Here is a 25,000-nt window from a genome sequence, read left to right on the forward strand (position 1 = left end):
ACTATCGAAAAAATATATTGCTTAAAACGGCTAATAATTTTGACTTAAAACAATATTTTTTTAATTAATAACTGCTTTTATTCTAGCTGAAATAAAACAAATAAGACTTTCTCCAGAAGAAAAAATATTATCAGACATTTATCATTTGGGAAATAATTAAATTCAAAGGGGGTTTAATAATTCTGATAGCAACTATATATATATACAGACAGACAGACAGACAGACAGACAGACAGACAGATAGACAAATAGACAGATAGATAGATAGATAGATAGATAGATAGATAGATAGATAGATAGATAGATAGATAGATAGATAGATAGATAGATAGATAGATAGATAGATAGATAGATAGATAGATAGATAGATAGATAGATAGATAGATAGATAGATAGATAGATAGATAGATAGATAGAGCTGTTGGTTATTTTACAGTATATCTGCACTACATAAAGTGAACAGTTGCATCAGCTTAAAAAAATAAAGTTGCAATATTTGGTCATAAGCTCTTAATACTGTCTAATTCTCAAAATATTTATATGATATATTTATAATACTGTTCAATTCAATTCATCTTTATTTGTATAGCGCTTTTACAATGTAGATTGTGCCAAAGCAGCTTCACATAGAAGATTATAGTAAATTGAAAGTGTCAGTACAAACACTGTAAATATTATAGAAACACTATAAAGTGATCAACTTTTTTCTTGCAGTTAATAATATCTAAAATAATATATTTTTGTAATAAAAAATATTGTATTTTTATTTTATAACAAAAATAATACATTGAAATAAAATGTATATAGAAAAATATCAATTGACTTTATCTTACCATTTAGATCCATTATGTTCCCATTAGATCAAAATGATTGTATATTGTTTGTTATATTAAAATAAATGACTTCAATTTAAATGTGCTATAAAACAAAATATATTGCTTTGATTTAAAGCTCAAAATCTTTACATCCATTTTCAATGACACACGATCCTTTAGAAATCTCTCTAACATGCCGATTTGCTGCTTAAGAAATGTGACATTTCTCTCCAGGATTTAAATGAACATGTATAGAAATAGAAAGTTCAAAAGATTTTAAAAGATAATAGCCAATGCCACTTTGATAAAAATGAATGCAGCTTTGCTGAATTAAAGCGTACATTTTATTTCAACCAAAATCTATAGACGGTATACTGAAAGCTAAATCAAAAATACCACATATACTAAAATGATGAACAGTATATGTGAAATATTCAACGCATTACCAAACTGAATGGTGTTTTTGAAGATTTAATCCGCTTCTGGGGCTAAAGCTTCTAACATTTTCCATTTTTTCCTGCAATGATATTAGGACAACCATGTCTTACAGAGCAGATAAAGGATAAAGGTGCTTGCTGGAGCAGCGACAGCAATGCTAAATCATCTGCAAAGAGAAGCTTTAGATTCGCTGTCATGCTGAGTTCACCTGGGAACTCGGGCGGTTCAAAATGTAATGTGGGTTTGCCAGGCCTTAAACTTACTTTTATTGTCAGAGTTACAGATTAAACTCTTTTCAAATGATGCTTTGACGACTAATGATGCTAGTCTGGAACAATCTGTGGCCTAACAATGGAGGAATGTGTTGGAAAAGCATATTAATTAGTTCTGCAATGGCACAGCAATTACACACTTCACCTTAAATGATTAGTCAATCCAATCTCACATACACCAGCTATTGTCCAGTCTACCATAAACATCCTGTTTTTTCAGTCACCTCATTAGTATTCAGAGATAACTTTCTACATCTGAATAAACACAATGTCAACATATGCAAGGCCTTTTTTTGTAAATGCCCTCACATAAACATAAAAAGCCAGTTTAGGTTGACGGAATATAAAATTGACATGTTAATTTCAGAGTTTTTCTTATAAATAAGATGTGTTAAACATGCTTAACAGAGCCGATAATTTAACACAGTCAGTGCCCACATATACAGTTGAAGTCAAAATTATTCACCCTTCTGTGAATTTGTTTTTCATTTTCAAATATTTCCTACATTTTGTTTAACAGAGCAAGAAATTTTTCACAGTATGTCCTATAATATTTTTTCCTCTGGAGAAAAAAATATTTGTATTATTCCAGCTAGAATAAAAGCCGTTTTTTGAAGCCATTTTATTATTATATTTGCCATTATATTATTAGCTGTCTTAAAGGGCACCTATGACAAAAATTATCTTTTAGAAGCTGTTTGGGCAAAAGTGTGTGTAGGTATAGTGTGTCCACAGTCATATTCGAGTAATATAAAGACAATAAGTCTCTTTTTTTAAACTTCCTGATGTTAAAATAGGATCCAAATCCCTCCCATTTTGAGGCCTACCGTAACTTGATGTAGTGCGATTTCCCCACCCACCGAATTGAATGACAGCTGCGTATTAACATGTCTCAATAGTATATTAATATAATAATATCAACAAGACTATATTAATATAACAACAAGAGTATATTAATATAATAATATCAACAAGACAGGACGTGTGCAAAGCAACTGGAAATAAAAGATCTGTTCAGCTTGCTGTGATCCTCAATCGTCATCAAATGAGTTTTACAAGCTTAAACGTTTTTAAAACAGTGCATGTTTTTAGAGCAAGTAAGTTAAAGATGGTAAAATCACTGTAATTCATCACCACAGCCGCATGTCAGTACAATTATAATAGAAGACGCTTAAATCCCGGTTTGTGGACGTAACATCAGGTTCATTTTGTATATCAACATAACGGATTTCCATATAGCAGTGTATACTAGCGTGTATCCTGTCACATTTGCAGTGCAAAAACAGTGCAAAGTTAAACGCGGGTAAAATTTTGAAGACGTTGTGTGACTCATCGCTTCAGAAAGGCTTGAATTAAAAATCTGCTTCCTTCATGTCTGTTACTGTGCTGTTTATCTGACGTAGCACAAGATGGAGACACTCTGACAGGCATGTTGGAATGGTGTGCAGGGTAGAACCCGCTCATTTGCTTTGAAGGTACAGGCAACAAAAACAGCTACAATGTGCTAATATCTAGCCAACGGAATATCAAGCCAATTCCATGTATGTTAAATAAAAAAGGTTAGGAGAGGCTTTTCTTCAATGTCAAAAATATTAGTAATTTATTAGATACAAATGAATAAATCGAGGACAAAGCTCTAGGTTACGTTACCCCAATGCAATACAATAATTACATTAAGGAGGTCATTTCCCTGACTCCAGCATATGTACACAACTAATTTTAACAGGTGATTTTGGTATGATTTATCAGTCATTCAGCAGTCCTTTGGCTCTTGTACCCAAACATACTTCCTCTTTCTGCAACCCTTCTCTGCATACCAAAACTGAGGTGACCTTCAATATATTTCACAACTTCTACAAACATCAAGCTTCTTGTGACATGTTTAGACTTCTTATTAGACAGAAGTCAAATCTGGAGCAAGCCCCCTGCAGTATATTTATTCTTATTCAGCAATTTTCCTCGTGTCAGCAGTTCCTTCTAAGTACTATGCAACACAGTACGAAATAAGAAGTATGCTTGGTTAATTTATGGTATCATACAACAGAAAAAGATCGATTAATCTGTTGTTAGTCTAAACATTTTTTCTAATAAAAAACAAAGGCACAAAAGTAATAAAAATACATTCCTTTTCCCTCACAGTATAATAAATAATCGGATGGGTGTTCAGTGCTTCCCACACATAGACTTTACTTGGGCGGGCCACTCAGGTATGTTAAATGCCGCCGAAGTATATTTTCTGGTGACACATGAATAATAGTGTTATTATCATCCTTTTACACCTTTTTGTGTCCGTCCAAGAAAGCCAAATATTCGCAATCGATTAACCAGTGGAAAATCTCTCGCACTCAATGCTCGCACTGCACGTTTCCTACTGCTGGTTCTGTGTGTGCAAGAACTGTCAACACACCCACAGACAGTCACGTGGTCTGCAAACCCACAGAGATGCGCCAAAATGAGTCCGACCGTAGTTTCTGAAACTCCTAAAATGTCCAGTATTCGATTTTTACATTTGCTTTCTAAAGTTGCTGTTATTTGTTTGCGTTTTTGCATTACCTTTTCACAGCCAACTGCACTCGCACAGCCCCGAGAGAAACATTAAATGATTAATCATTTAATAAACGACTCAGATAAACTGTGAGGAAACAAAATATACTGGCTGCAAAATATATGTACACCATTAGAAATGGCTAATCATTATTATTTAAATAATCTACACTTTTTATTCTAGCAATTATTATGATTTTTAGCAATAATGTCTATTTTATTCCTTTTTCTGCTAATTACTTTTCCTCTGCTGTATATTTTGTTAATTTAATGATGTTAATATATTACAAACTTTATACGTATCTAAAATGCTTTGGCAATACTGTAATGTCATGCCAATAAAGCAACTTTAGAGAGAGAGAGATAGAGAGCACCCTTTACCTGTCAGTGGGTGCACATGGCTCCTAAATAGCATAAAAGTAAGAGAAATAGTGGATTTCTTTTATTTCAACAGCCTTTTTAAATAACTTTTACCTATTGAAAAGAACAGGTGTATAACAGTGTCATAATCAATAAAAATATAGTTAAAATCACATTATTTTTTTGTTTGTCGCATGTAGTTGATCATTTATGTGGTGTGGGTAAAAGGTGTGTTTCAATCCGGCTACCACCGCAATATTTTAAACCTGTGGGGAGCACTGGGTGTTTTGAGCTGAAACTTTACAGACACAAAATACTTATCTTAAATCTAGAAAAAGGTGTGAAATAGGTGCCCTTCAAGCAATGTCCTTTTTTGATTGTCCAACGAACAAACTATCTTTATATAACCTGCCAAATTAACCTAATTATAACCTAAACTTTTAAATTGCACTTTAAGTTGAATACTATTTATTTAGGATCTACTGTCATCATGGCAAAGATAAAATAAATTAGTTACTAAAAGTTTCATGTTTAGAAGCGTGAAATATACAGGGGGCTTATAATTCTGACTTCAATTGTACCCAATCTTACAATGAAAAATTCATATATAGCACATCAGTCTGGATTCAGGTTGAACAAACTGTGTTTTGGCACAGAAATAAAGGAGCGACTTTGAATTACTAGCCTAGAGATGTTCTAGTGCTTTTTAAAAAGTCAATTTAACTAATCCTGGCTATCTGAAATGAATAATAACACCTTCTAATAAAGACTGAGGACAATTAGCGCTCACGTCTCTGCAGTGATTAAGGGTTTTAATCATGTAGCTTTCCAAAAAAACGAGAAAGAAATTGATGTATCTTAGGTTTTTCTCCATTTTACTTTCCAAGTGCCATATGGGTAGACAAGCTTGAATCTCGGGCACAGCTTATCAGGGGTAAAGCGCACCACTAAAGGTGTTTTTGGCTAAGCTAACTGCACATGGCACTGCCAAAACAGATGCTAGCCTTTCTCTCAAGTCCAGTGACCATGCCACGTGCTAACAAGCTTTGCAGGAGGGTAACCAAAGTTTTTTTTTTTTTGTGATTTCTGCATAAGTGGTACAATTTCTCTATAGTTAAGCTAAGGCTCTACCACCCCATTATCTTAAGAAGCAGAGAGAATCAAGGCCTCGGTACTAGTCGTTAGTAATGCTAGCTGAAATAATGAACACTCTGTGGGTAACAATTCAAGAGGATTCCTGCTGCTGACTGCTGATGCCAGTTATAAGTACTGTATTTTCGGCTGCGGGTTTGCTTTGTGCCTGTGCGTGTGTGTGTGTTTTGGCAAGTGTGCGCGCCAGCATTTGAAAGCCAATGTCCCTGAACACTGGCCCACATTTATGAAATGTGAGTTACAGTAATTTGCATAAAATGAAAGCAAACTTTCTGGATACTTGCTTTTCAGACAGACAAGTATGCAAAATGTACAATAAAAAACACGGCATCATTATAGCACAATCTTCATCATTAAGCTCATTTCTGCTTATTTTTTAAGTAAATAGACATGAAAAACAAAGAAATCAGACTAAACTAAATCCACCTTTCTTTGATTTTACTTTTATAGCGATTATCTTACTTCAATTCCAATTATATTAAGTAAACAGTGAGCTGCACTACATACAGTGAAATTTGTTCTAAAATCCTATAATCTTTTATATTAATAATGTAATTAAAAGCATAGTATGTTAAATATAATAATTAATAATAATAGAAATAGTATAGTAGATTTTTGTTATATTTAAAAATAGGGTTGGGCATATTATTTGGCATTGTACGATATCTAATGTTAAACATTGCGATGGACGATGGCATCGTCATCGTAGGCGGCGGTGACTTAATTATTTATAAATAATTAATTAATTCATAATGAATTAATTATTTGTAGCCTATCGTTTCAACTATCTGACCCGCATCGTTTTTGTTTCACATATAACCAAATCATAAATGAATAAAAAAATATAAGTTACACACAAATTCCCACCTGTCAATCACTTTTTCCACGGGACTCTGGCATAATTAGGCAGAGTGATCTGTGTCGTTATAATGACATCGACAAACTTGATTGCTAATAAGGTGCACAACCAACAGCAACTGGTTGATGCTGTGTTACCTGATAGGTTCAAAAGACAGAAGAGTCATTAGATAGAGACAAGATGAATTAAATATCATGTTTAACAACTATAGTCAGACGCGACCCATCGATACATCCTTGATAAACTGCCTGACGTACACTGCTCTCTGGGATTTTGTGCTCAAAGTACCCGTGACTGCTGAAGCTCAGACACGCGCATACACTGTAGCGCATGACAGAGTTTTTGTGTGTGGTCACGTGATGTGCGGTTTCAGTGGTATAGTGTGGACGAAGGGCTTTTCAGAAATGCTAGATGAAACTGCAGTGTAGATGTGGATCGTTTTCGTTCTAAAATGCCATTTTAAAACTAAGACGTATTAGTGTAAACCGGGCCTAGGTGTGTATTTTTCGTGAGCGAGTTGCTGTTGCGACGAGGCAGGGCAGAGGATCGTGATGTCGGCTCAGCATCGTGATAGCACCAACCCTAATTTAAAACATTATTACAGTGCAGTTATTAATATAAATAATTAAATATCCAAGTTTAATTAAATGTTAATACATCAATACAATATTTTTAATAGACAGTAAAACTATTAATTAAAAAACAAAAATAAAAATAGATATTAGCTATTTTGTATTTATATTTGCACTTTGTTTTAAATTGTCAAATACAGTTATATTTAAAATACTTTTACAGTGCAGTTATTAATAAAAATTATTGAAATAAATATTTAAATATTTATTTAAAATGTTAAGATATCAATAAAAATCATTTTTAATAGAGATTAAAACCGTTGATTAAAAAATAAACATTTAAAATTAACATTAGTTATTGTTGTATTAATATTTGCACTTTAATATTTTGAATTTTAAATATAGTCAACAACTAACCAACTCCAGCATTGTGTCAATATGAATGGCGGATAACAGACACTAGCTTTTAGCCAACAGAACTGAATGGGTTTAAATTAGTTCTTTAGATGCCTAAAGGCTGATTTATGTGTACTTCTGCTGACGATGCGCTGATAATCCAAAAAAATGCAATCGGAGACGTAATCAGTGACCAGTGTGGGCAGTGCTGAGAACCGTGAGCCAGTGTGAGTGGATGGTTACAAGTGTCGAGTCCCATGAAGAAGCTCCAGATGGAAATTTTGTTTTGTGTTTACCTTAAGATTAAAGTTGCATGTCCGCTGGCTCCTGCCTCTGAATGAGCAAGTTTTAGCTACGTATACATTAATGTAGCGTTCATAAAATCAAAACAGCCATGAAGAAACTTGACACAGAAGAACATAAAAACCTACTGCCAGCTAGCGTTTTGGAAGTGTTATTGCAGAGCAATACAAACAGCACGCAGAACTATAAATGCAGGACTACGCGCAAGGCAGGCACCTAAGTATCAGTAAGAGCTTATCAACACTATATTAGCATCATAAAATCTCACAATATTTCAAAATTACATGATCATTCAAAAAAAAGTGGCACAAAGATCCTTACGCACCTTTGACACTGAGCTCAGCATAGTTGGAGACTCCAGATCCTCCGTCAGATCGAATAACGCAGCGGTAACGACTGGTGCTCCGCTGGGACGTGTCCGTTACGCTAACAGTGGCTGAGAATCGCCGATGGTTCACCACTCGCGTTACCATGAGAGATGTGTCTTTACCATTCCATTGCTGAAATGCAAACAACAATGCTCATTTATAACAGATGTTAAATTCATCATGTTCTGTAAAGTGTTTCAAAAGCAGTCTCTTAAAACACAGTGTGAGCTGGGGGTATTTCTAAATCTAATTCAAACATTTGAAAAACACAAAGGTGCTTGTGAAATTGATATATTTATGATCTTTTTACTTTTATGCTGATTTAAGAAGGTATTTTGAAGAAAGCTGAAAATCTGTAACCATTGACTTCCATTGTAGGAAAATACAAATACTAAGGAAGTCAAAGGTTACATGTTTCTAGCTTTCTTCAAAATATCTACATTTTGTGTTCAACTGAAGAAAGAAACTCAATAAAGATTTTTTGCCCCTTGAGGGTGAGTAAATAGTGACTAAATGTTCATTTTGGGGTAAAATTAACACATTTTTGTAAACTACAGTATGTAGCTTGTACATATTTATATATAATATTGTATCTAATTTAATTTTTCAAAGTGTTCAAATGCCTGTTTGAGCTATTGTATGCATGTTTTCATCACTTGGAAAATGAGAAAATCCTTTACCATAACTCAGTGGTAGGGAACCTATGGCTCGCGAGCCACATCTGGCTCTTTGACCAAATATACATGGCTCTCCAGCTGTCTCCCTTTAATAATAATTTATAACAGTTTAAAAAATTATAACCATCACTAGAAATCAGTTTTGGATTAAAATACAATTATAAATCTTTTTTTAATTGTAATTTTTTAGAGCAAAATGAATAAGAACTCAGTTAACAATGAAAGGACGTTTCAACCAATCCGCGTGTGCGGCACTATGGATAAAGAATTGTGACACCTATAAAGAGTTAACAACTTGCTTTTTTATGGTAATCTTCTCGTGTATGTAAATTCAAACAACATCCATGAGTGGTGATGGCGAAAAGAAAAACATTCAATAAAATGTCCTTTTTTTCATTCATGGTCTTGCTCTACATGTGATGCTTCATATTTGTTTATTTTTAAGTTGTGCATGGACATAAAGTTTTTGTTTAAACCTGTATTATTTATAGTAGTACTCTATCGTCTTGACCATGTCTACATGCCTCAATGCATTGAGTTGCTGCCATGGGATAGGCTGATTACAAATTTGCGTTAAGGAGTTGGACAGTTGTACCTAATAAAGTGGCCGGTGGCTCTTTAAAAAAATTCATTTGCTAAAAAAATCATAAATGGCTCTTTGCTGAAAAAAGGTTCCTGACCCCTGCCATAACCATAACACTGCTGAAAGAAACAAGAATGATCCTTTATAATAGATATTATATATTATATTAACACATTCTCAGTCTCTTAAAACACAGTGTGAGCGGGGGTCATTTTTAAATCTGATTCAAACATTTGAAAAACACAAAGGTGTTTGCGATATTGATATGCTGTTCTATGATCTACTGTAGTTTCAAAACAAACATAATAGGATAGTTCACCTAAATATGAGCATTCTATCAAATTTGCTCACCGTCAAATGGTTCCAAATTTATTTGAGTTTCTTTATTCTGTTAAACACAGAAGAAAGAAGATATTTTGAAGAAACCATTGACTCCCATAGTATTTGCATTTTCTTACCATGGAAGTCAATGGTTACAGGTTTCTAGCTTTCTTCAAAATATATTCTTTCTTTTGTGTTCAACAGAAGAAAGAAACCCAAAAATGTTTTTAAGCACTTGAGGGGGAATAAATATTGAGTAAATTTTCATTTTTGGGTAAAATTAACACTTTTTATTTAGCTTGTTTAGCTTGTAACAAGCACATGTGGTCTGAAAAAACACATTTATTTGAATATTTTGTATCTAATTGAATTTTTCCAAGTGTTCAAATGCTTGTTTGAGCTATTATATGCATGTTTTTGTCACTTGGAAAACGAGAAAATCCTTTACCATTACACTGCTGAAACAAACAAGAATGATCCTTTATAATAGATATTATATATTCTATTAACACATTCTCAATCTCTTAAAACACAGTGTGAGCGGGGGTCATTTTTAAATCTGATTCAAACATTTGAAAAACACAATGGTGTTTGCGATATTAATATGCTGTTCTATGATCTACTGTAGTTTCAAAACAAACCTAAAAGGATAGTTCACCCAAAAATGAGCATTCTATCAAATGTTATAAAATGTTATAACCACTTGAGGGTGAATAGATAGTGAGTAAATGTTCATTTTTGGGTAAAATGAACACTTTTTGTGAACTATTTAGCTTGTAACAAGCACATGTGCTCTGAAAAAACACATTTATTTGAATGTTTTGTATCTAATTTAATGATTTCAAGTGTTCAGATGCTTGTTTGAGCTCTGGTATGCATGTTTTTTCTTTCACTTGGAGAATAAGGGTTGCTGAAACCCAAATAAGATTGATCCTTTTAAACAGATATGTTAATACATTCTATTCTAAAAGGTGTTTCAAAAGGTGGACCACAGTGTGACATCAGCCTCTTAAACTCAGTGTGAGCTGGGGTTATTTCTTCATGTCTCAGAGCCGTAGCACAGGATAGATGGAGGCTTATAGTCTCCAGCCAACGGAAAAAGTAATTTTATCTAAGACTTCATGGACACAGACTCTAGCTTAGAAATCCTGCTGACAAAAATCTCCAACAAGTTATTAAGTTTCTTCAAGCGATGAGTCTCGAGACCAAGGTTCAAATCAAAACCTCTCAATGCAAATGATGTGAACATTTCTGTACATGCACACACATAATAAGAGATGCTTCACATTCATAACAATAACAGAAACTTGTGTTATCATTATATATTTAATGCAATGTTTCCTAATGTGCTCTTTTGAGCTCTTGTATGCATGTTTTTGTGATGGTCAATGTGTTTTGGTCTGTTTTTTTTTTTTATTCTAAACTTTAACTGCTATATAAAAATGTATCCTATTTGCATACAAAGGTGCATACATATTGATTTTCTTTAAATATAATAGAAATTATTGCACTAAACTGAGTGGCAATTATAACTAAACTGAGTATAGCAGTCTCCATACAGTTTTCTTGTATGTTAAGCATGAAGTAGTTGTGTCTATGATTGTTTCAGTAGCTTCTTTCATTTGTATTTGGGAACTATACAGGAACGTGTGTGTTTGGGTGTCTTGTATTACTATTCCTGGTATGTGTGTGTGTGTGCCTTTTACACTTACACTTATTAGGTACACCTGTCCAACTGCTTGTTAATGCAAATTTCTAATCAGCCAATCACGTGGCAGCAATTCAATGAATTTAGGCATGTAGACATGGTCAAGATGATCTGCTGCAGTTCAAACCGAGCATCAGAATGGCTGGTCTGAGTACTTCAGAAACTGCTGATCTACTGGGATTTTCTTGCACAATCATTTCCAGGGTTTACAGAGAATGGTCCGAAAAAAAGAGAAAATATCCAGTGAGTGGCAGTTCTGTGGGAGCAAATGCCTTGTTGATGTCAGAGGTCAGAGGAGAACGGCCAGATTGGTTTCAGCTGATAGAAAGGCAACAGTAACTCAAATAAGCACTCGTATAACCTTGAGGCGGATGGGCTAGAGCAGCAGAAGATCACACTGGGTGCCACTCCTGTCAGCTAAGAACAGAAAACTGAGGCTACAATTTGCACAGACTCACCAAAATTAGACAATAGAAGATTGGAAAAACGTTGCCTGGTCTGATGAATCTCGATTTCTGCTGTGACATTCGGATGGTAGGGTCAGAATTTTGCATCAACAACATGAAAGCATGGATTCATCCTGCCTTGTCTCAACAGTTCAGGCTGGTGGTGGTGGTGTAATGGTGTGGGGATATTTTCTTGGCACACTTTGAGTCCATTAGTACCAATTGAGCATTGTGTGAATGTCACAGCCTACCTGAGTATTGTTCTGAGTATTAGCTGCTTCCAGCAAGATAACGGGCCATGTCATAAAGTGCGAATCATCTCAGACTGGTTTTCTGAACATGACAATAAGCACAACCCATTACTAGAAAGGTGTACCTAATAAAGTGGCCGGTAAATGTATTTCTTCAATGTTGGGACCAAATGTTCCTGTAAGTATGACAATACCAGTAAATGTTGACCTTGTGTGAATATTTTATTGGTCCAAATGAGGAAATTTGCTCATAAATCAAGTATTTTGTAATAAATTACTTTCTTCCCTGTAAAGATAGCTGTACAAGTATGTGTGTGCGCGCATGCATGCATGCGTACGTGAGTGTGGGAGACAGACTTTAACTTTTCCAGTCACTTTAATTAAAAAATTATAAAAACATGAAACAAATAGTTAATATCAAAAGATTAACTTCAGACCAATAAATAATTAAAAAGCAAATACTGAATAAATAAAAAGGAAAAGGATCATACACACAGTAAACTTTCAAACATATATTAACAGAACGCTTTCGAGCATACATCTTTAGAGATCTATCGTCATCAATTCCACAGATGCATTGATTTATTTCCCATATATTAGTAGGACTTTCCAAATCCTTCACTAATTTATAAAGGACATATTCAATGTTCAACTTTGATTGAGAGAGAGAGAGAGAGAGAGAGAGAGAGAGAGAGAGAGAGAGAGAGAGAGAGAGAGAGAGAGAGAGAGAGAGAGAGAGAGAGCATGTTGGTATCGTATCTCACCTGTAGCCAGAGTTTGTCATGTTGTGACCATTTGCCTCCAGCAATACACTGAAATGTGGCGTTCTGTCCCACGTTCACCTCCACATTTTGCAGTCGCAGGAAATGTGGAGTCTTGCCTGTCAAACAAAACACATATGCCTTCAAAAACATAAAGCAAAAGATTTATTAACATTATTACATATACATTATTATTAAATATACTAGGACATGTGAAATTGATTCAAATATCTGACAACCACAAAGTATTTGCAATGTAGATCTGCTGTTTCAGGGTTTAGTTTCAAAACAAACTGAACACTTTTTTGTGAGATATTTAGCTAGTTAAATGTGGTCTGAAAACATTTATTTTGTATCTAATTTAATGATTATTAGTGTTTGTTTGAGCTCTTGTATGCATGTTTTAACTTGGAAAAACTAGCAATTGAGCAGAGCTTGCATTGCATTCGTTAATAAAGCTGACAGAAAAATCTAATATGCATGTACAGATATTTACAGCTGAATTTGTCTTTCAATAGAATGGAAACTTTTTGTCCAAACTTAGTATAATAGTTTTCATTTAGTTTCATTGCTAGCTTCATTATTATCTATGTGCATGTATGCATTTAGCACAAAAGCAATATCAGTCTTATTCAATTAAAGTCATTTTGAATATAGATTGTATCTCTGCTGTAACCTGGAGAGCATTAACATTTCATCATGAAATCTTGAAATTGCACACCCATATTCATAAGGCACAAAAAATCAAGATAAGACATTGTCATGATCTATATTTGTGCCACTTCAACTGACTCTCTATTACATTTATTAAACATTTGGATGTGTGGAATGAAATATTAGCTTATTGCATACTTTTGCAACTCAAAGTGTACACTGTTTTTTTATATTTCTTATGAAACTATACTATGCACATTATGTGAAGATGCTTTCTACATTGCTAGGATGAATTGATTTCCTTCAGATGAAAGTGTCAGCTAAAAATGTCACTGTATGTAAATGTCAAATAGCCACTTCACACTGGATTTCAGTTATGACCTCTAAAGTAAAGACTGTCATTTTACAGATTTGACAAAAAATATGTATTTTATAGTACAGGATGTAAGAAAAAAGGCAGAAAAGATGGAAAAAATTTGTCACACTGGAAATGGATGGTCAAATCAAGAGCCTCGTGGTTTAATTTGGCAACTGCAATGGCTCTTCTGAGTGAAGACAGACAGTGAAGTTGTCATTTCCATTCCACTTTACTTCCGTAGTCACACATCATTTTAAGTAAAAAGTTTTTGGTCTCACTCAATATTAAGTGGCCTTAACTATACTCAAATGACACTGAACTTAATAATTCGTTACAATGCACTTATTGTGTAAATACATGTTTTTACATTGTACTTGTTTAAATATAAATTGTGCTTGATTAAATACCTGCATGTAGTTACATCTGTAATTCATTTCTGTAATTACATTTATAGTTACACTGTTGACTATCCCTTAGACCAGTGTTTCTCAACCACGTTCCTGGAAGACCACCAACAACGCACATTTTTTATGTCTCCTTAACCAAACACACTTGATTCAGATCATCAGCTCATTAGCAGATACTGAAAGACCTGTAATGGGTGTAACAGACAAAAAAAAGAGACATCTAAAACATGCAGTGTCTGTGTTCCTCCAGGAAAGTGGTTGAGAAACACTGCCTTAGACCACAGGTGTCAAATCCAGTTCCTGGAAGGCCACAGATTTGCACAGTTTAGTTCCAAACCTAAATACCACTTGATCATACTAATCGAGTCCTTTAGTTTTGTTTGAAACCTACAGGTAATTGAGTTGAAGCAGGGTTGGAACTAAACTCTGCAGGGCTCCGGCCCTTCAGGAACTGGATTTGACAGCTGTGCCTTAGACAATAACAAACCCTTAAACCTAAACATACCAACAAATCTGTCCCTAACCATACCTGTATCCAGTGGTGGAAAGAGTACTGAAAAATCATACCATTACTTGCCCAAAAATGTAGTGCAAGTAGATAAAAGTATCTTCTGTAAACATTACTCAAAGTATGAGTAAATAGTAGACCTTTCAAAAGTACTCAAGAGTAGAAAGTAGTGAGTATTACGGTATAAAAAGCTGAAGCATTTACATGTAATTTGTGGATGTGTGTAAACGTAACATTCTGTAGAGCATTTAGTTATTTCCCAGCAGGCCCACAACCTCATAAGATGTTAATATTAGGTTAGATTTAGGTTGCGATGTCAGGTGACCAAAAATTCAATGTCTAGCCGGAGTCCAAAGACAATGTTATTTTGATGTCCAATAACGGCATCAATATTTGGTTGATGTCCAATAATGACGTTGATATTTGGTTGATTTCAGGTTGTGTTGGAAAGTGATCAAAATCCAATGTCGATCCAACATCTTGAACCAGCGTCATATTGACGTCAAATACTGACATTTATTAGTCAGGTATGTCAACCAAAATCCAACATCTGATAGATTTCATAGTGGTAACATCCACACAACATCAAGCTGTACCATCAATAGGACACTTTTAATGGACATTTAATGCTTTCAAGGGTTTTGCTGAAATTATAAATCACCCATGTCTTGAGGTAGTTCAAGATGATGCTATTTACCTCCTATGTGCGAGTTGATTGGACAGGAATCACAGGACTGATTTTTCTAATCACCATAGACAAGAATAAATAAAGTAGTGACTGCAGGTTGAAGGAAAATAGTGGATTAAAAGTACCGATACTGCACTAAAAATGTACTCAAGGGAAAGTAAAAGTACACATTTTTTAAACTACTTAGTAAATTACAATTCCTGAGAAAAAACTACTCAACTACAGTAGTTTAAGTATTTGTAATTTGTTACTTTGCCTGTATCCCACCTCAAGAGAACCAGAAGTGTTCTGCAATACATTATGAACACATTAAGTACATTGTATTTATATTTTGATGCAAGTACATATTAGTTAAGGCCACTTAATCTAAAGAGGGACCTTTTTTATATATAAAATGCAATGATGAATCGTACAAAAAAAGCATCTGTGGTCATTTTGAATTCAACAACATGTCATGATTCGTGAACAAATATTTCCCCAATTTTACCTCTAGCTTTGCATTAGTGAGAGTGAGATCTAGGACAAAGCAAGTCAAAGGCTAAAGTTCTGTCAAAACAAGAATGATGGAGGAATGGGCACTCTGCAGTATGTCTTTCACTTTCTCTCTCTCTCTCATCCTCAGCACAGACCTGCTTGTTTGCTGGCCTTTTCCATCTCTGTTCAGCCCTCGATCCACATGAAGTGCTTTTCACAGTAGTTGACAGACTGAACTCCTACAGCGTAGCCAAGACTGTGAAAGTAAGCAGGCGCTCTGTCTGTGTGTATATGTGTGTCTGTGTGTGTGTGTGTGTGTGTGTGTGTGCGTGTGTGTGTACTCACGACAAGGGTGGGCCAAAACATGTATTTCATCCACCGCGATGAACCCAGGATGCCCTTGTACACTAACTGCCTCAAAAATAACCTAAATGAGAAAAAAGAGGAGAGGAAATCAAGCGTTTAAATCAAGTCAGCTTGTTTCAGACTGAAGCAAAATGGTCCATTTGTTTCAAGAAAGAAAACAAAAACATTCTAAGTCAACAGGAGAGATCTTTACTTGACAAAATGGCCTATTCATATCTATTCATACTATGAAAAATCATTGCAAATGTAAAGTAAATTTTCAGGGTCTACAACAACAACATGGAATGATCGATTAAGTACTTAAAGGTCCATATGAAGTGCTTTTAAATGTGCATTTATTTTTTCGGTGTTTGATGTAATTTCAACTGAAACATGAAGACAGGGCGGGGTATATTAGCTCCTCCTCTTTTTATAAACCAGCCAATAGCAGTTCTTTATAACCACAGTTCTGTCAGTGAGAGTAATTGAGCTCAAATGAATCAAATGAAAAGAATCTTAAAGGGGGCGTGGCATGTCATAATAGACAGAATTTGATTGGTCAGAAGATTTAATGAGATGTCCAAAAAATCACCGGTCCACTTAGGCGGAAGTAACAAACTGCAAGCTTTGAATGTTTATATCTTCTAAAAACACTAATTGTGTCACTATTTTGGAGCATACTAGCTTATAGATATCCTTATAAGCTTACTAGTGTAACATACTGATACAAACATCTAAAATTATAAATATTTTGATTTCACAGTGACTTTAATATGTCATATTAATAAAAACTACAATAATATCGCCATGATACTAAAACATCATTGGCCTACAGTCTTGCAATACACAATACACAAATGTTTGCATGTCAGTACAATTGTATTTATTTATTTATTTATTTATTTATTTATTTATTTATGTATTTATTTATTTATTTAATGGGATAGCCCCTTGAGATGAATCATCTCATTTTCGAGGGGGTCCCTAAAAGTTCATAAATCAAACAGAGTACAACACATCATAACGTACATACACTTAACAAGACAAACAAATAAACAAGCAGCACACTCCACCTAAAACACTTCCCACAATCTGAGGCCTAAATAAACAAAAACATATAATCAAAAGTACAAACAATTTAACATACAAATAATTAATAAACATTTAATTTGGAGCCAATATTAATAACATTCGCAAGTTGTTTCCAGAAAAGAAAATAAATTAGCCCTAAAAAGACTAAGTGATTTAATTGATCTAAAAAAGGAAGGGAGATTGTTCCAGTCAGAAGGAGCTTTGTATCGAAAGGACATACTGCCACTTTCTGTAGAAATTCTGGGAACAAAAAATAATTCTGTTGCATATGACGAAGTAAATATGATGAGGTAAATGGAACAATTGTATCTTGAATTAATCTTGATTAAAGAGAGCACAAGCAAACATTTCAAAACATAATCTGATATACTACAGTAAAACTCAAATTCAAGGGACTGGCATAGTTTACATGGCATACTGTACAGGCCATGTGGTGAAGACGTGTGTGGTCTGAACAATGCCCTCTTTTCTCAGAGCTGCCAACAGCTGGCACTGAAACTTCAAGACCTGGACACAGGATGCACTCTAGTAGTCCCTGGCTTCCTAAAAAGGCCTCAGTGTGATCAGTCAAAGGACTGAATATACAAGTCCACATTTGATTCCAATCATGTTACTGTTTGCGAGACTGTAGGGACTAATACTGTAGGTGTGTTTGCACAAATCACAATATGATATATTGTGGAAGTATTTATTTGTTTTGTGTGTGTTTGTGTGTGTGTGTGTGTGTGTGTGCGTGCGTGCGTGTGCGTGACTAGTAGTTTGGTTGCTCATTGTTTTTCTTTGAGTCTAAAATAAAATAAAATAAAATAAAATAAAATAAAATAAAATAAAATAAAATAAAATAAAATAAAATAAAATAAAATAAAATAAAATAAAATAAAATAAAATAAAATAAAATAAAATAAAACTAGACTTTTTAAATTTAATAAAATAAAATAAAATAAAATAAAATTAAATAAAAAATAATATCCCCGTGTTGGCATGAGTTTTCTCTGGGTGCTCTGGCTTCCCCCACAGTCCAAAGACATGCAGTATAGGTGATATAGGTGAATTGGGTAAGCTAAATTGTCCATAGTGTATGAGTGTGTATGGATGTTTCCCAGTGATAGAAAGGGCATCCGCTGCGTAAAACATATGCTGGATAAGTTGGCCCAGATTAATAAAGGGACTAAGCTGAAATAAAATAAAATAAAATAAAATAAAATAAAATAAAATAAAATAAAATAAAATAAAATAAAATAAAATAAAATAAAATAAAATAAAATAAAAATTCAATAATAATAAAAAATAATATAATATAAAATAATGTAAAAAAATAAGTTCAATAAACTAATTCAATAAAACAAAACAAAATAAATTCAATACAATTAAAATCAATAATAATAAAAAATAAAATAAAAAAGAATAAATGCAATAAAATAAAAGTAAATAAATTTAATAAAATAAAACTAATTAAATTTAATAAAACTAAATAAATACAATAATATAAAAGTATATAATGAAAGTAAAATAAAATAAAATAATTAATAAAAAATATTAATTAAATAAAAAATTAAATTAAATTAAATTAAATTAAATTAAATTAAATTAAATTAAATTAAATTAAATTAAATTAAATTAAATTAAATTAAATTAAATTAAATTAAATTAAGCGAGTAGTATTACTGGAGTCATCTTGAAAATAGATTTTAAATAGATAAATTATAATAAATAGGATTCTATATTTTCAAGGATTTAATAGTATCATCATTATCTTGTATGAAAGTCATACAGGTTTGAAATGACATTAGGGTTTTAACAAATCATTTCAATTTTGAATGAAAAAACCTTCATCTCATATATTTTTTTCCAGCCTTGTCCCTACTCAAGGACATTTCTGTATTCATAATTTATTCACCACATTATGGCTGACTCAAATGATCTCTAAAGCTGTGATGACATGGGGAAAAACGACTTTTTAAAATGTACCATCACAAGTTCAAAAAGAGACAGAATTCATTTGCCTTTTTTATCCCTTTCGCATATCATGAAACTTTACCCTTTAAACACTGTCACATTGAAAGTGGCACCCTACGATTTAAAATGTAACACGGCAGGAAACAAGTCAATTAACCCAGAGATTCGTTTTGGCAAAATTGGCCACTTATCTGGCAAACTCGTTGCTCTAATCAAAGTCACAGTGGGATATTTTTCAGTATACTTTATACTCCCAAGGGCTGATTTTCCAGCAGATATTAGTTCTCGATATTTAACAGGCAATTTATTAAGTTCAGCTCAGCAAGAGAAGCGAGTGCTTTTAAAAACTTGAAATGTCGTTGCATGAACACAAATTGGGAACAAATACAGAGTGTGAATCTGTCCGGGTCATATTCCACCACAAAATCTAATTAAAACAAATATATTTTTAATACTTCACTTTAAATATTTCAATACACTTTTAAATAAAAAAATAAATAAATAAATAAAAAAAAAAAAAAAAAAAAAAAAAAAAAAAATATATATATATATATATATATATATATATATATATATATATATATATATATATATATATATATATATATATATATATATTTTCATTCATATATAGATTTTTTTTCTTTTATATATATATATATATATATATATATATATATATATATATATATATATATATATATATATATATATATATATATATATATATATATATATATATATATATATATATATATATATATATATATATATATATATATATATATATATATATATATATATATATATATATATACAGTCCCTGGCTTCTTAAAAAGGCCTCAATGTGACCAAGGGATTAAATATATTTGTCCAGGTTTGATTCCCACCATGTTTATCTTAGTCAGACTGTAGACACACAAGGTGTGTTTTGGCAAAAATCCCATTCAAATCACATATATTGTGGAAATATTTTGTTTGTGAGTGAGTGAGTGAGTGAGTGTGTGTGTGTGTGTGTGTGCGTGTGTGCGTGTGTGCGTGTGTGTGTGTGTGTGTGTGTGTGTGTGTGTGTGTGTGTGTGTGTGTTCAGACTTGCAGTTTGGTTGTTCGTTGTTTTAATAAAATAAAATAAAATAAAATAAAATAAAATAAAATAAAATAAAATAAAATAAAATAAAATAAAATAAAATAAAATAAAATAAAATAAAAAATAAAAAAATACAAAAAATACAAAAAAATAAAATAATAAATAAAATAAAATAAAATAAAATAAAATAAAATAAAATAAAATAAAATAAAATAAAATAAAATAAAATAAAATAAAATAAAATTAAATTAAATTAAATTAAATTAAATCAAATTAAATTAAATATTTGTGTAGTATTATTGGAGCCATGTTAAAAACGTTAAAAAAGTTAAATAAAAATCAATCGGATTTCAGATGTCTTAGGATTTCATAGTATCATCAGTACCTTTCAAAAATAAAAGCAGCAAGAATGTGGTCTTAATTTTTTAGTTGAAACAAATGATCTTTTCTAGTCAGTTATACTTTGTATGTTGTAAAAAAATGTTGAAATCCGATTAAATTATTTAAATAAAATAAAGCAACATAAAAATATTTGTTGTTTTGACTATTTGTCAGTAAATTAGATTTACCCTAAAAAAATCAACTACACACACACACACACACACACACACACACACACACACACACACACACACACACACACCAAAGCCTTGATATTGCTTGCTGGTCAAATAGATGCCTTCAGCAAATATTAGTCTTCTGTTTGCCAAGAGCAGTTCAGTATTCCCATCACAAGCTAAATATTTGCTCTTCTCATTAGTTAATTTAATTACACGGCTAATCTTATAAGGGTATTCCATTTCTCAGACTGAATGGTGAATCTATATAGACAGTACGATAAAGAGACTAAGAGGCAGAGAGCGAAAGAGAGACCGCGAGAGAGATCTGGGTGTAAAGAAGCAAAAGGGAGAGGGAAAAAGAAGCAGGGGGTGAGAGTAAGAGGTAATAAGCAAAAAGACAGATCTAAAATTAACAGCTAAAAGCTTATTCACCAGGGCCATTTGTGGGTTAGATTAGGGGACAGTGATTGCAGTGGTAATTGGAGTAGAGAGCAATCTACTGCCCCTCTCTGCGGTTCAATTGCAGCCATTCACCACCAATATGAGGCAGAAAATAAACTTTAGTCAATTTCAGTGGCCAAGGGAACAAAATTCACAGTGCATTCGGCTTTCTACAGATCTCGTCATGCTTAAAAACAGCTCGCTGATCATGGCTGTGCTGCTAATCAGGCCTAAGACAAAAGGGTAATTATTTATCTATTTAACTATATACACTATATATACACTACATATACTATTTATACACTATATCTGCTATATACTCAATGTACTCTATATACACTACATATACACTATATACACTACAAACACTATATATACAATGTACACTACATATAGACTATTTATATTATATATACACTACATATACACCATATATATACACAGTTTCTTCTATATATACAATATTTATACATTATACACTCTATGTACACTATATATACAACATATAATCATATATACACTATATACTCTATATAATGTACACTACATACACTATATAGACTATATACACTATTTACACAACATTCATTACATCGACTATATACACTCTATACACTACATATACTATATATCCCTCTTGCATTATGTTCAACGTTATATAAGGCTATAGTAGTTATACTGAGACTGTTAATCATTTATTCACTTGCACAACTCTGTGTTCGCTAAGAAAGAAAAACATGAAATGTTTGTCGCAATCATAACTCTAAAATGCAATATGATTATTTAAATGACGTGCACACTTTCGGTTTCATTTTCACTGCTAAGTGCTTTTCATACTTCCCACGCAGCTCAAAACGATTGCTCTGTGCTACAAACTGAATGTTATTTACAACTTTACTACTTGTTATTCACAGCCTATGCAAGTTCTGTTCACTAAAGTAGACGCGCATGTAGGGTGGGCACCCGCCCTCTCTGTGGTAACAGCTCACGGACAGTACGGCCGCGAATACTTCATTACATGAAGACAGAAATGACACTTTTGGGTGAATTATACGGTATAAATACACTATGTGACTCTTTCAACACCATTTGGAGGTGTCCATGTTGTAAAACAATGTATGTAAAACAACGTGAACACTTGTGCGACCGCCTTTGCTTCTCCTGAACTTGAAAATATGATTGGCAGAATCGTAGAAATGCTGGATTAAGATCATCTAGGAGGTCGAATCGAGATCGTGATCTTTTTTTGATTAATCGTGCAGCTCTACTACATACACACTATATATACACTACATACATTATAAACACACTATGTATACACTATAAATACAATATATATATACATATTGCTCTGTAAACTCTATATACATTACATACACTCCAATATTATGCTCCAAAATGTATTAAAATTGAACATAATTATATTAAGTTTACAATAATACTGTGGTAAGCACAGCAGTATGTTTACACCAAAGTATTTTTTCACCCCAACTAGCATCTTTTTAGGAGACATTAACATTCATGTACCATCATTTTAGATGCAAATTATATATGCAAATCATATGCAAAATAAGTATTGTTGATATTTCAATAAACATTGTGAGAAACTACTTTTTTAAGTGAAGTTTCACAAACTAATTTCGAGAGGAGCACGTGATATGATTGACTGCAGCTGGGCACTCATCTACATTCACTAGTTCAATCAGATTAACCCCAACTTACTATAAGTAGCCTAGCTAGAACTACTCTCTTATCTTCGTTTTCCGAAGAAACCCCCCATCCACCCCTTCTCCTCCTTTCTTCCTTTACCACGGGGAGCTCTCGAGAACCACGGATCTCGTACTCCCCTCACATGCTCTATGGACCAGGCGGGAGCCCTGGGCTCAACTATCTCTGAGCTCAGGGTTCTCTCCCGAGACAGCATGCCAAACCTGCTAACAGTTGTCAAACAATATCTAAGTGTGAACTCTCGAAACAAAATAAATGAAAAGTCATCATCAATTTTTAACCCTGCAGTACAAAAATTGTAATGTTATGTTTAATAAAGCAAGGAAATTTACACAGTATTGACTATATATTTAATTGTTAGTTTAAGCTTAATATTAGAAGTCCCCATTTTGATTGGCTACAGAACAAGCCACTGACTCGTCTAATTAACTTAAATTGCCTAATTAACCTAGTTAAACCATTAAATTGCACTTTAATCTGAAAACTATCACCTTGCAAAATAACTAGTAAAATAACATGTACTGTCATCATAGCAAAGACAAAAGAAATTAGTCATTAAAACTAAAATACTTGGAAACATTTGAAAAAGAATGACTATTTCACTGGAGGGCTAATCATTTTCTCCTCAACTGTAAGTGCAGAGATGTCTAATGTAAGTGCAATGCATTTTCTATTTTAAAACCAGAGGCCGTCTTTAAAAATAGGTTCAAATGTGCTCTAGAATTGAAACCATTGCTAACATCAGGCTTACCTGGTAGGAGTTGGGCCAAAAGGTGCTAATGGCGAGTTCAGCCTTCACCCAGCCTTCAGTGACAGGAGTGGATGCATTCCAGATGGGATTTCCCTGCGGTCCACCATCCACTTTTATGTAGACATTAAGAGTCCCGGGACTCGTCCCATCCCGACTGGACAGGGAGTAGTGAAAGTCTATGCAGTGGGTGTCGTTCTCTTTTAGAGTGGGGAGGAGCAGGTGGGCTTTCTGACCTGATGCTCGACCTGAAGCATTCACCATCATGAAGGAACCTACAGGAGGAAAACATCACATACAATAGGTCAGACATTACCTGACATCTTAACTACACTACAATTTTGTTCATCGCTTTCAGTTGTTAAATCAACAGATGGGAAATGACATTGAGTCTTATCTTTGAAAGAATCATTTAAAAAGATTCGCAAACACAAAAGTTGGAGGACTGAATCAGCCTCACAAATCATTAACGAACTGTTTTCAAAGAACACTCACACTACACCACTCTTATCGTTCTTATTACATTCGATTTAAATGGCAACTGATAATGAGTAATGAACTGACAGTAACAAGGTCACAACCGTAACAAGGTCACAGTCTGTCTGCATGTGAAACTGGTGGAGAAATCTTTCAATTGCACATATTAAACGTTTTGTAGCATAAAAGCAACATCACATGAGCAAGAGAGGTATTTCTCACTGACAGTGATTTCATACAACAGTTCAATAAACACATCATATGATTTTCTTGATTTAAGACCGAACATGGCCTTCCAGGAAAACACAACAGTATAGCTGAACATGTATGAGCTATCTGCTGCCTTTCTTTCATTACTGAATGATTTTAAAACAAAGAAGTTCAGTCAATGATTCAACAAATCATTTACAAAGACGACCATTTGCTGGATTCTTTGATGAATCACTTGCTGTTTGAATGAATCACTTTAATAAATGACTCAATGATTCATTCGTTATGACAGTCCCTTGCTGCAGGTTCATTCATTCGTTCATTCATTCATTCATTTTCTTTTAGGCTTGGTCCCTTTATTAACCAGGAGTTGCCACAGAGGAATGAACTGCCAACTTATCCAGCATATTTTTTATGCAGCAGATGGCTGCAGCTGAAACC

The 25,000-nt window shown here is 33.2% G+C and overlaps 1 protein-coding gene across 1 annotated transcript in view; it reads right to left on the reverse strand.

Annotated features, from left to right (window-relative positions):
• ptprt (protein tyrosine phosphatase receptor type T) overlaps positions 1–25,000 on the reverse strand; it is a 535,469-nt gene that overhangs the window by 349,790 nt on the left and 160,679 nt on the right. Inside the window, exons 3-6 of the mRNA XM_056460746.1 lie at positions 23,876–24,147; positions 16,261–16,342; positions 12,830–12,945; positions 8,037–8,211 (exon numbers count right to left, since the gene is read on the reverse strand). Of these exons, the coding sequence (XP_056316721.1) occupies positions 8,037–8,211; positions 12,830–12,945; positions 16,261–16,342; positions 23,876–24,147 (645 nt within the window). The remainder of the gene's footprint in view (positions 1–8,036; positions 8,212–12,829; positions 12,946–16,260; positions 16,343–23,875; positions 24,148–25,000) is intronic.

Source organism: Danio aesculapii, chromosome 6, assembly GCF_903798145.1.
Source record: "Danio aesculapii chromosome 6, fDanAes4.1, whole genome shotgun sequence".
NCBI classification, from domain to species: domain Eukaryota; kingdom Metazoa; phylum Chordata; class Actinopteri; order Cypriniformes; family Danionidae; genus Danio; species Danio aesculapii.